General features: G+C 45.3%; 1 protein-coding gene across 2 annotated transcripts in view; it reads right to left on the bottom strand.

The window, feature by feature from the left end:
- DAP3 (death associated protein 3) overlaps positions 1-15,893 on the bottom strand; it is a 32,605-nt gene that overhangs the window by 10,939 nt on the left and 5,773 nt on the right. For both annotated transcript variants that reach the window (XM_027610251.2, XM_027610253.2), the window contains exons 2-3: positions 3,896-4,010; positions 423-545 (exon numbers count right to left, since the gene is read on the bottom strand). In XM_027610251.2, coding sequence (XP_027466052.1) covers positions 423-545; positions 3,896-3,937 — 165 coding nt within the window. In that variant the 5' untranslated portion in view covers positions 3,938-4,010. The remainder of the gene's footprint in view (positions 1-422; positions 546-3,895; positions 4,011-15,893) is intronic.

Raw genomic sequence — 15,893 nt, 5'->3', positions numbered from 1 at the left:
CTTGTTTATGGTAGAGCTAAGTAGCTGTGACAGAGACCACTTTGGCTCCTAAACCTAAAATACTGACTATCTGGTCTGTAAGGAGAAAAGTCTGCCAACCCACCCTACAGTAAGATCAATAACTACCACACGTAACTTCTAAGGAATTGACCCGCTTTGTGCCCGACGAAGTCCTGGGCACGAGTGGCCTTCAGTGGCAGGGGTTAAATCCGGTGTGGACTGGCCTGTCTGAGGTTTTTGTTCCCACAGCCTCGGACAGGGAGGAGGCTGATGTGGACTCCAGAACGCTGTCTTGGGTGCAATGTCTGACTACAGGCAGATCTGCTTCGCTTCTCTGGGTTTCAGTTTTCCTGATATGTAAAATGACAGCAACACAAATTATAAGACCTACAAAAATATCTACATACATACTAGCAACTCACCGGGTCAGCCTCACTGGTGCAGGAAGTGGCTCTGGGGCTCTCATCTGGAACCTGGTTATCCAGGTGAGCAGCAAGGCTTTGGGGGGCCTGGGGCTCCCCGTGCAAAAAACGTCCAGGGTCCAACTATAAAAGAAATCATTTTCATGTTTTGGAATTAGCAGGCTTTTTTTTTTTTTAAAGATTTATTTAGGGATGCCTGGGTGGCTCAGTTGGTTGAGCATCTGCCTTTGGCTCAGGTCATGATCTTAGGGTCCTGGGGTCAAGCCCTGCATGGGGTTCCCTGCTCGGTGGGGATTCTGTTTCTCCCCCTCTCTCTGTCCCTCCTCCCTGCTTGTGCTCTCTCTCAAATAAATAAATAAAATGTTTTAAAAAAATAAAGATTTATTTATTTACTTGACAGAGAGCATGATGAGCAGAGGGGAAGAGGCAGAAGCAGGTTCCCCGCTGAGCAGGCAGCCTGATGTGGAACTTGATTCCAGGACCCTGGGATCACGACCTGAGCCGAAGGCAGACGCTTAACAACTGAGCCACCCAGGCGCCCCTGCAATTAGCAGGCTTTTTATGCCTGCTACAAAACTGAGGTTTTAAGCCCCATCTACAACAGGGAAACTGTCACTAATACACAGTTTAGTGTTATGTCCAAGGAACCCTTATTTTTACAATTGTCTACGTCCAATCACATTGTCCATCCTCTGAATCTGCTGCAGCCTGCCTGGCTCTGGCCGAGCTCTGTCCCACGCGGAAGCAAAGCCATCTGCTAGAGAAGGTTCAGGGGCCAGGCACGGCCACCGGCAGCCTGGAGCGGGCCGCGTCCTCCTGCACTCCGGCCCACGGCCGTGGACGGCAGCCAGACGGCCATCACAGCCACCTCTGTCCTCACGGGGCCCGTGCAGATATTTGACAGCAATCATGACATGCCCGCAACCCTTTTCTTGCTGGCTGTGCCCTGGAATAAGACTCTCTGGTTAAGGACGGCGAGTGAGGAAGCCTCCGGCTAAGTGAGAGAAACTGCTCGACTGGCAGCTCACTAAGCTGCACACCGGAACCCGGAACTGAGTGGTCGGGGTGTAGGATTTCAGGAGACAAGGCTGAGAATATGCTACCTGGAGAACCGCCCCCCCCCCCCAAACTGAGCTGAAGGATAGAGGCCTCATGAAGAAAGGAGAAGATGGCAGCACTGTATGGCTGGGAAACAGAGTTTACAAAGAACTAGAAAGGCAGGTGAAGTCAGCACCATGGCCTTGATTCTCATGCCGAGTCTCTGAGACCTACCTTGACGGTAGCTGGGAATCAGCCATGCTTTTTCTTTTTATATTATTTATCTATTTTAAGTCATCCTTACAACCCAATGTGGGTCTATAACCCACGACCCCGAGATCAAGAGTCGCACACTCTCCCGAATGAGCCAGCCTGGTGCCCTTCAGCCACGCTTTCTGATTAGCTGGGCTTAAACATTCTATTAGGGAGGACAAATCTTTTGGACTAGGAAAGATGAAGAGTCAATGGGAGCCCGGGGTCTGGGGCGTCAGCGCAGGAGTCTGAACGCAATGCCCCAGAGCTGCTCTGTGTGCTCCATTCTACCAGAGACAAAGCATCAGGTCTTTACAAAAAAAAGCAGCAGATAAAAAATTAAAGATATTCAAGGGCCACAAGGTGGTGGTATTTCTACACAAATCCTGTTTTTTTTGTTTTGTTTTGTTTTTAGTTAAATGCTTTTTGCAGCAAATTAAGACCTAGCAAAATGGATTCCTTACTTCTTACAATGTTATATACGGCACCACCCAGAGAGTCTCGTGTTTCCGGGGAAAACAACCATGTGTACCATCGGCCCTGCACAGCTCTGGAATGAAGACCGGGCAGTTCCCGAAAGAACAGCAGTCATGACCCCATCGAGGTTACTTTAAATCAATCTACAAAAAGCACAAAATTCTTCCCACTGACTCCTCACTGCAGTTTGGACGCAGGTCGTTCCCGTCTGCCATTAAGAACAGATTTTAGCCTTTTAATGGAAATAGTTGAGGCCCCAATCTATCCCTCTGTTGATCCTTGCTTTTTCATTTTATTTCTTAACCATGGGTTATTTTACCTTACAAGTTTTATCATGAACCCCTGGGAAAAAGAGGGAGCGTCCTACGGAAGGAAGGGGTCTTCCTCTAGGCAGTCTAATCCGTCCCAAAAGGGTGAGATGGACGTGACGAGTACTGCCGGGGCTCTCGCCTTTCGGGATCGAGTCTGGGGGTGCTCCCTGCAGGCCCTGTGAGCCCAGGGTACCCGCGGCTGTAACAGCACGGACTCTGCTACTGGCTTCTGACGTCCTGGACAACAAGGACCACAAAAGGCTACAAAGCACAGCGCTCAGGGCCACAGGCTTTGCAGTGAGACAGCCTGGGCTCCACAAACCTCATAGAATGTTCCTGCAGGCAATTTACTTAGCCTTGCTAATCCTCAGTTTCTGTACCTGTGAAACAAAGGTATTTCCTACCTGCTGGGCTGGACATGAAGATTTAAAGAGATAAAGCACTTCGCGATGTGCCTGGCACCTAATAAAGCCCAACAAATCATAACCATTAATGTGAAATGAGTCATCTTAGAATCTGGAGTACCTGTCCCATGGAAGGTACTGAGAAAATATCTGCTCCATGAATGAAGTAAAGCAACACAAGGTCCTTTTTATACATGATTTTACTATTTTATTCAACTATCAAATGCTAAAAGTCTAAAGAAGCCACTTCTTTTTCTTTTAAATAGTTCGTTAAGGGAGGATAACCATTAATCCAATTAGATAATAATAAAGGTTAATAAAGATAACTGCATTCAAGCTTATTTAGCTATTTCTTTTTTATTTTTTAAAGATTTTATTTTATTTTTTTAAAGATTTTATTAATTTATTTGACAGAGAGAGAGACACCGCGAGAGAGGGAACACAAGCAGGGGGAGTGGGGGAGGGAGAAGCAGGCCTCCCGCCGAGCAGGGAGCCCGAAGCGAGGCCCGATCCCAGGACCCCGGGATCATGACCTGAGCCAAAGGCAGACGCTAACGGCCACCCAGGTGCCCCTTTATTTATTTATTTGAGAGAAAGAGAGCCTGAGAGGGGGGAGGGTCAGAGGGACAAGTAGAAGCAGACTCCCCGCTGAGCAGGGAGCCCGATGTGGGGCTCGATCCTGCGACTCCAGGATCATGACCTGAGCTGAAGGCAGTCACTTAACCAACTGAGCCACCCAGACGTCCCTAGCTATTTCTTTTTTAAATGTTAATTTCCAATGAGGGTACATCCCCAAGCCCCATTATTGTACTGAGGGCTGTCACTCACAGAGGGATGGAGCTGTGGTGTCCTCTCAAGTAAAATGAAATTAAAAGCACTTGGCAGCAGAGGTTCTCCAGAGCACACTATTCTGGATACAGTGAATCATCTAGAAACAAGAATTCTACCTAAAGACAGTCTGCACAAAGCTGTGAGGTCAGCCAGGACTCACCTGCTGGGCCCCGGAGACAAGCCTTGTCATCCTTTTCAGCATCGTGGCTATGATCTCAAGCCAAGTGAAGAGGCAAGCTGCAACCAGGCAATGGATTGGCACGATGGACTTCTACCTAGAGTAGAAACAGAAAGCCTATAAATTGACCGAAACAAAAAACAAAAGAGCAGAAAACCCAAGTAAGACATTTCATAGGACAGGAAACAAATGGCTAGTAAACCCATGAAAAGACTTTCATCCTCATTACAAGTCATGGAACTGGTGAGACACCGTTCAGCCTCGGTGTTGGAAAAAATGAGAAAGACAACAGGAAATGTGCCGGAGGCCATGCAGCATGGGGGGGGCACTGTCGGGAGGGCACTGTCCGGGGGGGTGGGGGGTACAATCACCTTGGAAAACACATCTGGCATTATCTTGCAAAGTTGAAAATGTACAGGTCTATGACCCATGTATTCTACTCCTTGGTATTGATTCCAGAAAAACACATGTGCACTGGGAAATATGTATAACACTGTTGACTGTAGAGTATGACTAATCAAAAACTGTAAAAAGCCCAAGTACCCACTGACAGAGGAGTGGGTAAACAGATACAATGAAACACCACACGGCAAATAAAAGAATTGACTGCAGTTACATGCAGGACATTGATGAATCTCGATGACTAATACTGTGTGAGAACTATTGTATACAACATAATTTATGTAAAATTCAGAAGTGTAAAACCTAATTCATTCACTGGGGGATAGACATACATGTAATAAAACCGAAAGAGAAAAGCAGAAGGATAGCACGTGGAGAATAGGGCTTCCTCTCGGGAGGAGGTGGGCCAGGGCACACAGCGAGACTGGGAATGCGCTATTTTTAACACTGGGTAATGGGTACAGGAGTTTTAGTTTACTAATTTTATATTATGTGTGTTATACATATTCATTTGTATGTTGAAAATATTTCATAAAAAACACCCTAATTTCGGGGCGCCTGGGTGGTTCAGATGGTTAAGCGTCTGCCTTCAGCTCAGGTCATGATCTCAGGGTCCTGGGATGGAGCCCCCACATCGGCCTCCCTGCTCAGCGGGGAGCCTCCTTCTCCCTCTGCCTCTGCCTCTCCCCCTGCTCATGCTCTCTCTCCCCCTATCTCCGTGTCTCAAATAAATAAATAAAATCTAAAAAAAAAAAAATTAAAAAAAAACAACCCTAATCTCTTGAGAGCTAAAAGATGTTTAAAATACTTAAATGCAACTCTCAATATTCAGTAGTGATAACATGCCTAAATCTGATCTCCAGGTAATTATTGCTTCATTTTGGCTCATCATTTTCACCTCTCTTCCACCCCAAATCTTTGGCCGGCAGCACCATTTACTCGGCTGTTACTGAGCACACGCTGCGTCGGGCCCTGTGAGTAAGTGGGTGAACAAAGCTGCGACGGTCTCTGACCCAGGGCTCTTACCAGTAGTCAAGAGAAGACACAAAGTGCTTTGAATTCCATCTCCGTTTAGTTTCCAAGTCTACTCCTCAATGAAGATGCCAATGCATTCCTTAATTCAGGCATTCAAGGCATGTGCTTCCACAGAACACGCAGCGGTCCCCCAGCCTGACCTGCCCCGTCCCCCCTATGGCATTCCAGGGCTGCTGTGCTGTGTGGGAGGACCCCCGGCCACCAGCAGCAGTCCCCAGCATGAGTTGGGGGGAGGGCTAACTGGCCATAAAATGCACCACTGCTCTATGGCTGAGAAATTTGAGAAATGCTGAGCAGCTATTTATTTCTTGAAGACAATACATGTTAGCATAAAGTCTTTGAAAAAACTAAAGTTACTTCATTTTAACCCAAATTCTCTTGGTCTTTGAATCCTTGGAACTCCACTGTTGCAAAATACTCTCTCATTCTCCTGGATGCTAGTGGAGTTAAGGAGGTGGCTGTGAGCACAGGCCCAGGCCCGGGGATGAAGTCTTACTAGCCCACAGGCAGGGGGCGGTCCCCTGTGTTCCCTGCGCGCTATCTGCTCTCCTTAACTCTGCCCTGCACCTTCTCCCCTGCTGTCCCACTCAGCCCGCCAGCACCACCGGCCGCCAGCCAGGACCGCAGAGCTGAAGGGCAGGCAGGGGACTGCTGTCCTCAGCAAGGCCTGCTCGCCCGCTGCTCGCCTGCGGCTCTCGGAGCAGCTGTCTGGGCACCTGGACTTCCGGAGAGTTCCCAACAGCCCTAGAACGGGGAAGAGTGGGTCACTGGGCCTGAACTATTTACACACACAGCATGGCTTAGGCTGAACACCTGCTTTCCCTTCTCAGAGTCGGGCATTTCAGTACCCGCCAGGCCAATGATGACTACCTGACCAGTGCCCAACCCCAGGCACTTAGACTCCCTGGAAACTGAGTTTCACTGGCCGGCACCATTTCACGCGTGTTGTCACAATTTGCTGCTGACGTCATTGTGTCCTGTGGGATTCTGGTGGGAAAGGACTCTTGAAGCTTGTACCTGCTTTCCTCCACTCTGCCCGATGGGCCTTGCCCTTTGCTGACCAGGCACCGTCCCCTTTCCCTGTAATAAGTCACAGCCGTAAGTATGACTATGTGCTCATTTCCAAGTCCTCCTAGGCCATCAGATGGTGGGAGTGGTCTTGGCAACTGATGACACAAACACCCGGTGTCCAACACCACCCAACATCCATCGCCACCTGGTACCCAATACCACCTGACACTGACCATCACCTGGCGCCCAAAACCACCCAATGCCCATCTCCAACCAGTTCAATTTTCTTCATCTCGGCTCTTCTCAGTCCTCCCATACTTAAACCACCTCAGCTCCCTGCCCCCAGCACTGTCTTCCCCCAACCACGACAGCTAACTGCCAACGGCAATTCTAACCCTCCACATCAGCTCATCTCCAACCCCGAGCCCTCCACTCAACCTCAACTTTCTCTACTCCAAAACTACTTATGACCTGATGTGACTCCAACAATGTCTGGCCCGCCCAACCCTGCTTCCCCAGTCTTCCCAATGCATTCCAATACAGACAGCTGTGGGCTGTATCTTTTGAAGAGGGGGGATGGCTCCTGGAGAGAAAAAAGCAGATGACAGGGTCCTGAGGTCAATTCTTCCCATAGGTGTGCCTGTGGTCATTGGGGCCATTATTCTGGCCATGTTTTAGATATTATGGGAAATGCTGGTCAGGAAAATGTGATCAGCTCTCTATCCCAGGACACTACCATCTTGTATCCATATTAAAACAATTAGTCTACCAGCTTCCAGCCATGAATTTCTCCATCCATTCTTTCCACTAAAGTCTTGCTTAAAATCCTTCAATATTTCCCCGTGGCTTTTTAAAGGTAAAGGCTACACACACACAAATAATAGAAGTTACTTTAGGGGTGCTTGGGTGGCATAGTTGGCTGAGCGTCTGACTCTGAGTTTTGGCTCAGGTCGTGATCTCATGGTGGTGAGATCGAGCCCCATGTCTGCTTTAGAGTCTCTTCCTGTCCCTCTGCCCCGCCTGCTTATGAACATGCTTGCATGCTCTCTATCAAATAAATAAATAAATATTTTAAAAATGGAAATTACTTTAAAAACAAGGGAGTTAGGTGGGGAATCTTAAAAGTTTGATCTCAAATCAAACAACCTGGACTAAACCATGTTTTCCTTTGTCCTTTAAAATACCCGTTTGCAGAATAAATCTTGACAGGCCACATGTAAGCAGAAGAGAGGAATATTTGCTGATTCCACTTTTTGGGGCATATACAAATCAGGGCAGTGCAAGATAAAGGCTCACAACCACCAGTACTAATTTCTCCTTTCAGGTTTTCCACGTCCTTTGCAGGAGCACAGATTAGACTGGCTTATTACTGGAAGGTAGGTATGGGGACAGAGTTCCTGTGAGAACATACTGATGGCACAAGATGAAAAGACTTATGGGGACGGACGGTGGTGACAGCTGCCCAATAATGTGGGTGTGACCTCATGGAACCGCACACTTAAAAATTATGGTAAATTTCACGTTCTGCATCTTTTACCACAACAGAACAAATGACTGATGGTAAAATCAAAGATAAATCAAAGGTAGATTGTCCACTTCTCTTCCAAGACAGAAGAGCCCTCTCTCCGATCCCATGCTTTGTTTTAAATGGGTATAAAACAAACAAATCCCAGAGACGAGTCATTTCCTTAGTCTTTAAGCCATCTGAAGATTTGCCAGGGGCACTGGAAGGGATACTTGCTCACCACTGTATTTGAAGTTTTGCCACTACTCTGATGAAAGTTAGAGTCCTCTTTCTAAAATAAAAGTCTTCTCACATAGGAAGCGCAAATGCATACTGAGACGGAAATCAGAAAAGGCCCGTACCAAATCTAGAAAGGTATCCCAAAGACTATATGCTAAGACTAAGACTTCAGGGATCACAAAAATCAGTTTGTTTTTCGAATTTAACTTGTACTGGAGGTCACTGTAGAGCCACCTGCAGTTGAAAGAAAAACTCCGCGCCCTCTCCCCAGGGCATCCCCGGTGGTCACAGGACGCACTGCGAGCGCACGCCCAGACGCAGACGTCCACAGAGCTCATGGGCAGGACATTTCCATCACCTCAAGCATCTCAAGGACCCCTCATGTTGTCCTTTCCGAGTCGCCCCCACTTCCCTCCAGCTCCTTAACCCCTGACAACCACTCATCTGTTCTCCATTGCTGTGATTTTGTCATTTCAAGGATGTTACATGAATGAAATCGCATGGTATGTTGTCCATCATCAAGGGCCTGAACATGTCCAGTCCGGGGGAACTCAAACACAGGCCACATGGTTTTCAGACAGCTTTTCTGGAAAATTCTTTCACAATCTGAGCTGAAATGTCTCCCTGCAGCTTCCATTCACTGTCCCAGTCCTCTTGGGTTTTATAAGCCATTTTCCATGTGATGAACTGAAGGTAGTTATGTGCTCAGTTTTTTCCTTTCCTGGCTAAATGCCTACAGTTTTTTAAAGCAATCATTACACAATACAAGTCCCTTCCCCACATAACTTATCAATACTCTTTAGGTATGACCTATCGTTTTTAGATTTTCTATTTTAAGAGTGACTATTTTTTTTAAAAGATTTTATTTATTTATTTGACAGAGTGAGAGAGAGCACAAGCAGGGGGAGGAGCCGAGGGGGAGGGAGAAGCAGACCCCCCTGCTGGGCAGGGAGCCCGATGCGGGACTCGATCCCAGGACCTGACCCGAAGGGAGACGCTTAACCAACTGAGCCACCCAGGCACACCAAAAGTGACTTTTTAAACGTTCTATCACATCATTGTTTCATTGAGAATGCAGTTCATTAAAATCATCAGTTCTCTTTTTTCTTTTTTATAAGATTTTATTTATTTATTTGACAGACAGAGACACACAGCAAGAGAGGGAACACAAGCAGGGGGAGTGGGAGAGGGAGAAGATGCAAGGCTCTTGACCTGAGCTGAAGGCAGACGCTTAACTGAGCCACACAGGTGCCCCATCAGTTCTCTTAAAAAAAAAATAGTTATCAAAATCCCAGCAACATTTTTTATGACAATTGTCAAGCTGATCTCAAAATTCATATGGAAACTCCATAGACCTATAAAAGCATAAATAACCTTAAAAAAAAGGAACAAAGTTAGAGGGTTCCGTTTCCTGATTTCAAAACTTACTACAAAGCCACAGTAATTAAGACAGTGTGCTATTAGCATATGTCTATAGATTACATGCGTCTGACCCACATCCATGAGTCAGTGGGGTAGAGCTGAGAGTTCAGAAAGAATTCCTTATGTCACAATCAGTTGATTTTCAACACAGGTGTCAAGACAATTCAGTGGGGGAAAGAAGAATGTTTTCAACAAATGGTGCTGGGACAACTGAATATCCACAGGTAAAATAATTAAATTGAAGTGGGTATTTACTCAAAGAATACTAATTCAAATTCAAACACTAATTCAAAACACTAATTCAAAAAGATACATGACCCCCTATGTTTACTGCTGCATTACTTACAATGGCTAAGATAAGGAAACAATCCACATGTCCAGTGATAGATGGGGGTGTGTGTGCGCGTGTGTATAATGGACTATTAGTCATAAAAAAGGATGAGATCTTGTCATCTGCAGCCATATGGATGGACCTAGAGTGTATTATGCTAACTGAACATGTCAGAGAAACACAAATATCATGATTTCGCTTATATGTGAAATCTTAAAAACAAAACAAATGAATAAACAAACAAATAAGCAGAAATGAACCCATAGAAAACAAACTGATGATTGCTGGAGAGGGGGTCAAGGGATGAGCGAAATAGGTAAAGGGGAGTGGGAGATATAGGCTCCCAGTTATGGAATAAATAAGTCACAGGACTAAAACATACAGCATAGAGGGACATACTCAATGATAGGTTGTATGGTGACAGATGGTAGCTACACTTGTGGTGAGCACAGAATAACGTATAAACTTGTTGGGGTTGGCTCAGACAGTTAAGCGTCCAACTAATGATTTCAGCTCAGGCATGATCTCAGGGTCGTGGGATGGAACCCGTTGTCAGGTTCCACACTCAGCATGGAGTCTGCTAGAGAGAGATTCTCTCTCCCTCTCTCCCCCCCCTCCCCCTGCTCGTGCTCCCTCTCCCTGAAATAAATCTTAAAAACAAAAAAACCTTGTTGAATCATTATCATGTACACCTGAAACTAAAGTAACTATGTCAACTATACTTCAAAAAAAAAAAAAAAATTCAATAAGGACAAAACTAAAAATCAAAGCCTGGTTCTCCCTAAGTATTTTATCTTTTGGAGAATGATAGTACTATTTGTTTCCTGCATGAGCCAGCAATCAAATAGTCACTTTTGAAACCCTCATTTTCCTTTGCCTCAAAAAAAAATTAAATTGGACCCCTACCTCACATCATACACAAAAAGTAACTCAAAGAGATCATAGATCTAAATGGAAGTGCTAAAACAGTAAGACTCTTAAAAGAGAACTTAATATATAAAGAATTCTTTACAACTCAACAATAAAAAGACAACCAACTCAAAACAGGCAAAGGATTTAAAGAGCCATTTCTCCAAATAAGATATACAATGGCCAATAAGCACTTGAAAAGATGTTCAATGCCACAAGTCACTAGGAAAATGCAAATCAAAAACATAATGTGATATACTTCATGCTCCCAAGTATAGCTGAAGTCAAAAGAACAGACAATAACAAGTGTTGGGGGATGTAGAAAAACTGGAATCTTCATACACTGCTGGGGGGGGGCTGTAAATTGGTACAGCTACTTTGGAAAACAGTTTGGTAGTTCCTCAAAAGATTAAACACATAGTTTCCAAATGACCCAGGAATTCTACTATACACCCAGTTATATATCCAAGAAAATGAAAACATACGTGCACACAAAAACTGTTCACAAATGCTCACAGCAGCAATATTCCTAAGAGCCAAAACGTGGAAACAATCTAAATGTCCATCACCGATGAATGGATAAACCAAGCTGGTGTAGCCATACAGTGGAATACTATTCAGCACTAAAAATACATGAAGTTCTGATAAATGCTATAACATGGGTGAATCTTTACATGAAGAAAAAGGCTATCAGAAAAGATTACCTGTAATATAATTCTAATTATTTGAAATGTCCACCATAGGTAAATCTATTGAGACAGTAAATTAGATTAGTGGTTGCCAGGGACTGGGAGAGGGGAGAATGGAGAGTGACCACTGATGGGTTTCTCTTTGGGGTGACCAGGATGTTCTAACATTAGGTAGCGATAGTGATTACATGGCTCTGTGAATGTACTAAAAACCCACTGAATTGTATACTTTAAAGATACTGATTTCATGGTTTGTGAATCTTAATAAAGCCATTATTAAAAAATGTTGTTATGTATGGGGCGCCTGGGTGGCTCAGTCGTTAAGCGTCTGCCTTCGGCTCAGGTCATGATCCCAGGGTCCTGGGATCGAGCCCCACATCGGGCTCCCTGCTCTGCGGGGAGCCTGCTTCTCCCTCTCCCACTCCCCCTGCTTGTGTTCCCTCTCTTGCTGTGTGTCTCTCTCTCAAATAATTAAAATCTTTTAAAAAAAAAATGTTGCTATGTAGCCATTATAAAACAACAGCAATAGCAGAAACCGCCATGATTAGTTTAGTCCTGATTACTATATGTCCAGCAATGTGCTGTAGATATTACATGCTTTGTGTCATTTTATCATCACAGCATCATTTTTAAGCATTGTACCAGCTGTCGCTGTGTAACAGACCACCCCAAAACTCAGTGGCTTCAAACGATATCTTGTTATGATTGCTCACAAGTCCGTAGCTCCAGGCTTGTTAATTCTTTGTTCTGGATCAGGTCTGGCTATCTCTGGTGGGCTTCCGCATGCATCTAGGGTTGGCTGGCTAGGCAAGGTCAGCCTTAGCTGGGGTGATTGACTCTGCTCCACATTGTCTCTCATCCTGTGGCAGTGTGACCTGACTTGTCATAGCAGTGGCAAAGGTCCCGGAGAGCTAAAACACTAAAGACCTCTTCAAACCTGGCTCAGAGCCAGCAGTCGGTCACATTCTAAGGCAGCCCATTACAGTTTCGGGGCAGGGGGAGGGAAGCAGACTTGACCTCTCTATTTAAGGAGCTAGAAAAATCACAATTTTTCTGACACATGGAAACCACTGTACTGTTAAAAAATGGAGACTCTTGCATGCAAACATGGTTGTTGGACTTAAGAGCCTCCATCCTTATCACTATACCATGTTCTTCCTAGGTGGCCTCGGTCATTTATCTGTGCAGCTATTTGTTGATTTTGATCTTAGCAAAGTAATTATTAAAATCCATTTTATTAATATTGAACCTTTTTTCAGTTTGTAGATGTCTTCTATGTAATAAAAATTTTTGTAACTACACAGTTTTTAACATTTAGTTATAAAGTTAACCAATGAGAACTAGAAGTTGTTTCAATAAAATTCTAAATCAGAAATTACGGAACATTTCCTCACACCATACACAAAAAATAAACTCAAAATGGATTAAAGACGTAAATGTGAGAACTGAAACCATAAAAATCCTAGAAGAGAGCACAGGCAGTAATTTCTCTGACAATGGACATAGCAACATTTTTCTAGATTTGTCTCCTGAGGCAAGAAAAACAAAAGCAAAAATAAATTGTTGGGACTACATCAAAACAAATAGCTTCTGCACAGCAAAGGAAACAATCAACGAAACTAAAAGACAACCAACTAAGTGGGAGAAGATATTTGCAAATAATATATCCTATAAAGGGTCAGGATCTAAAATATATAAAGAACTTTTACAACTCAACACCAAACCAAACCATACAAAACAAAAAAACCCAATCAATTAAAAATAGGCAGAAGACATGAACAGACATTTCTCCAGAGAAGACCTCCAGATGGCCAACAGATCCACAAAAACATGCTGAGCATCACTCAGCATCAGGGAAATGCAAATCAAAACCACAATGACGTACGACCTCACACTGCCAGAATGGCTAAAACCAAAAACACAAGAAACAGCAAGTGCCGGCAAGGACGTGGAGAAAAAGGAACCCTCGAGCACGGTTGATGGGAATGCAAACTAGCACAGCCACTACGGAAAACAGCTCCTCAAAAAATTAAAAATAGAATTACCATATGATCCAGTAATTCCACTATTAGATATTTACCCAAAGAATATGAAAACACTTATTCGAAAAGATACACGCACCCCTATGTTTATTGCATTACTTACAGCAGCCATATAATGGAAGCAGCGCAGGTGTCCCTTGAAAGATGAATAAAAATGTGGTAGGAGTGTGTGCACACACACAGGAATATTACTCAACCATCAAAAAGATGAAATTTTGCCATTTGCAATGACGTGGATAGATCTAGAGAGTATGATGCTAAGTGAAATAAGTCAATCAAAGACAAAGACCATATGATCTCACTCATATGTGGAATTTAAGAAACAGAACAAACGAACAAAGGAAAAAGAGACTCTTAACTCTAGAGAACACACTGCAGGTCACTAGGGTAGGGGGGAGGAGTGCACACGGGGAAACAGATGAAGGGGACTAGGGGTCCACCTACCATGACGAGCACTGAGGAACCTATGGAAGTTTGGAATCACTATACTATACATCCGACACTGTATGCTAACTCTGCTAGAGTTAAACAAAAATTATGAAACCAAGTTGCAGTTTCTTCACCGTTTCAGCAACAAATGAAATTCAGCTCACACATTAGAAATACTGAGCCACACAGATAAATAGTTGCAAGTGGTAACCATTTGTAGTAGTTTCTATTTTAAAAAAACTTTAGACAAGCGGAACTGCAAAGGCGCATTGTCAGTGAGCAACAGTTTGTGGAAAGGGATCTGTTTTCCGAGCAGGTCTCAAAGGTGGACTTTAGACATTCAGTCAACCCTGTTGTAAGCAGACAAGCCATCATCCAGGCTTGGCTGGGCCATTTCCAGAGCACAGGCGGAGCAGAGTCCGCATCACCCTGAAGGGCCCTGCAATGTTCGGAATGGTCAACGAGCATGGGCTTCACCTAGAGTCTCAGCGGCGTTGGCCCCTAACGAGAGAGGCAGCCTGTTCTCTGCAGCTTGGAAGCCAGACACTGAGCCCTGCTCTCCAGCCATGAGCATCCCAGATGCATCCTCTCCCGGTAGAAGGCGGTCTCGTCCACGTGGGAAGTTGGTTGGTCGCGTAGCCACCTTCAGGAATTTCTGAGCTCCATCCTCTGGGGACCCTGCTGCTTCACCGGCCGCTTCTGTGTTACAGAGACGGTTTCTTTGCCAACACCCCACAAACCAGCCCCTGCCGGCTCCAGGCTGCGTTCCCGCAGCTCCGACCCCGGCTCGGCCTTCCCAGAATCAGGAGGAGCGTTGGGGCGTTGCTCTGGACTAGACTTCAGCAGGAGGGGCTGTGCTGGCTGCTCGGATGCTCGGTCCACACCGCTCCGACCTTGTCCACGCCAGCAGCAGGCCAGCTCGCTTTCTGCTCGGCCTGTGTGTTCACTGGAATCGCACTTTTAATTTCCTCCAACGACTTTTCCTGTGCGCTCACAGCTCGGCGGACTGTTGGCGCGAGAGGCCCAGGCTTTCGGGCTGTCAGCTCTGGATACGCCTTCCTCGCTAAGCTTCACCCCTGCTCGCCTCTCACTCCCAGCCCCGCATGTGCAACTCTTCCCTTCACCCGACGCTTCGAGGCCGTCATAGGGTTATTAACTGGCCTCATGTCCACACCGCCGTGGCTCAGGGACGAGGGAGGCCTGCGGGGAGGGAGAGAGACGCGGGAGCGGCCGTCGGCGGAGCCGTGGTCACACACACATTGGTTAAATCGGCCGTCTTATCTGGGTGCAGCCTGCGGCGCCCCCAAACAATAACACTAGCGCCTCAATGATCATTTGGCACAGATTATCATAAACATCGAATAATGGAAAGGTTTTCGACACTGTGAGAATCACCAGCCTGTGACAGAGATAGGAAGTGAGCACCTGCTGCCGGACCACAGGCGCCGACGCGGGGTTGCCCCAAACCTCCTGTTTGTAAAAACCCGACAGCAGCGAAGCGCCCACGGCCGAGCACAGTAAAATGAGGTCCGCCTGTGATTAATCAAAATGCTTGATGCCCAGACTATATCTCAGACCAATTAAATCACAATCTCTCATAGGGAGACTTATGATATTGGCAATTTTTTAAAGTTCCCCAGCTGATTCCAACATGCAGCTACGAGTGAGAACTCCTGCACCAATGTCAATGGTAAAGGGAATTTCAACCTACTTAACACAGAGTCTTTGGGTATGGTTATTCAAACAGTTAAACAGTCAGGACGTATTTCCCCCAAAAGGCCATAATGAGACTGTCCAATGCCTTACTTTACTGAACACACAATATACGTAATCTCATCGTTTTGACTTTTACCATTCTAGGAATTCAGACAAAAAGGTTGTATTACTCTGCCATGACTTTTTCTCTACTGAAGAAAGATTGATGTCCTGGTGATCAGCAATTCTTTTTAAGATTTTATTTATTTAT

Source organism: Zalophus californianus, chromosome 10, assembly GCF_009762305.2.
Source record: "Zalophus californianus isolate mZalCal1 chromosome 10, mZalCal1.pri.v2, whole genome shotgun sequence".
Taxonomy (NCBI): Eukaryota; Metazoa; Chordata; class Mammalia; order Carnivora; family Otariidae; genus Zalophus; species Zalophus californianus.
The sequence above is the reverse complement of the archived record's forward strand: the minus strand, read 5'-3'. Positions and strand labels throughout refer to the sequence as shown.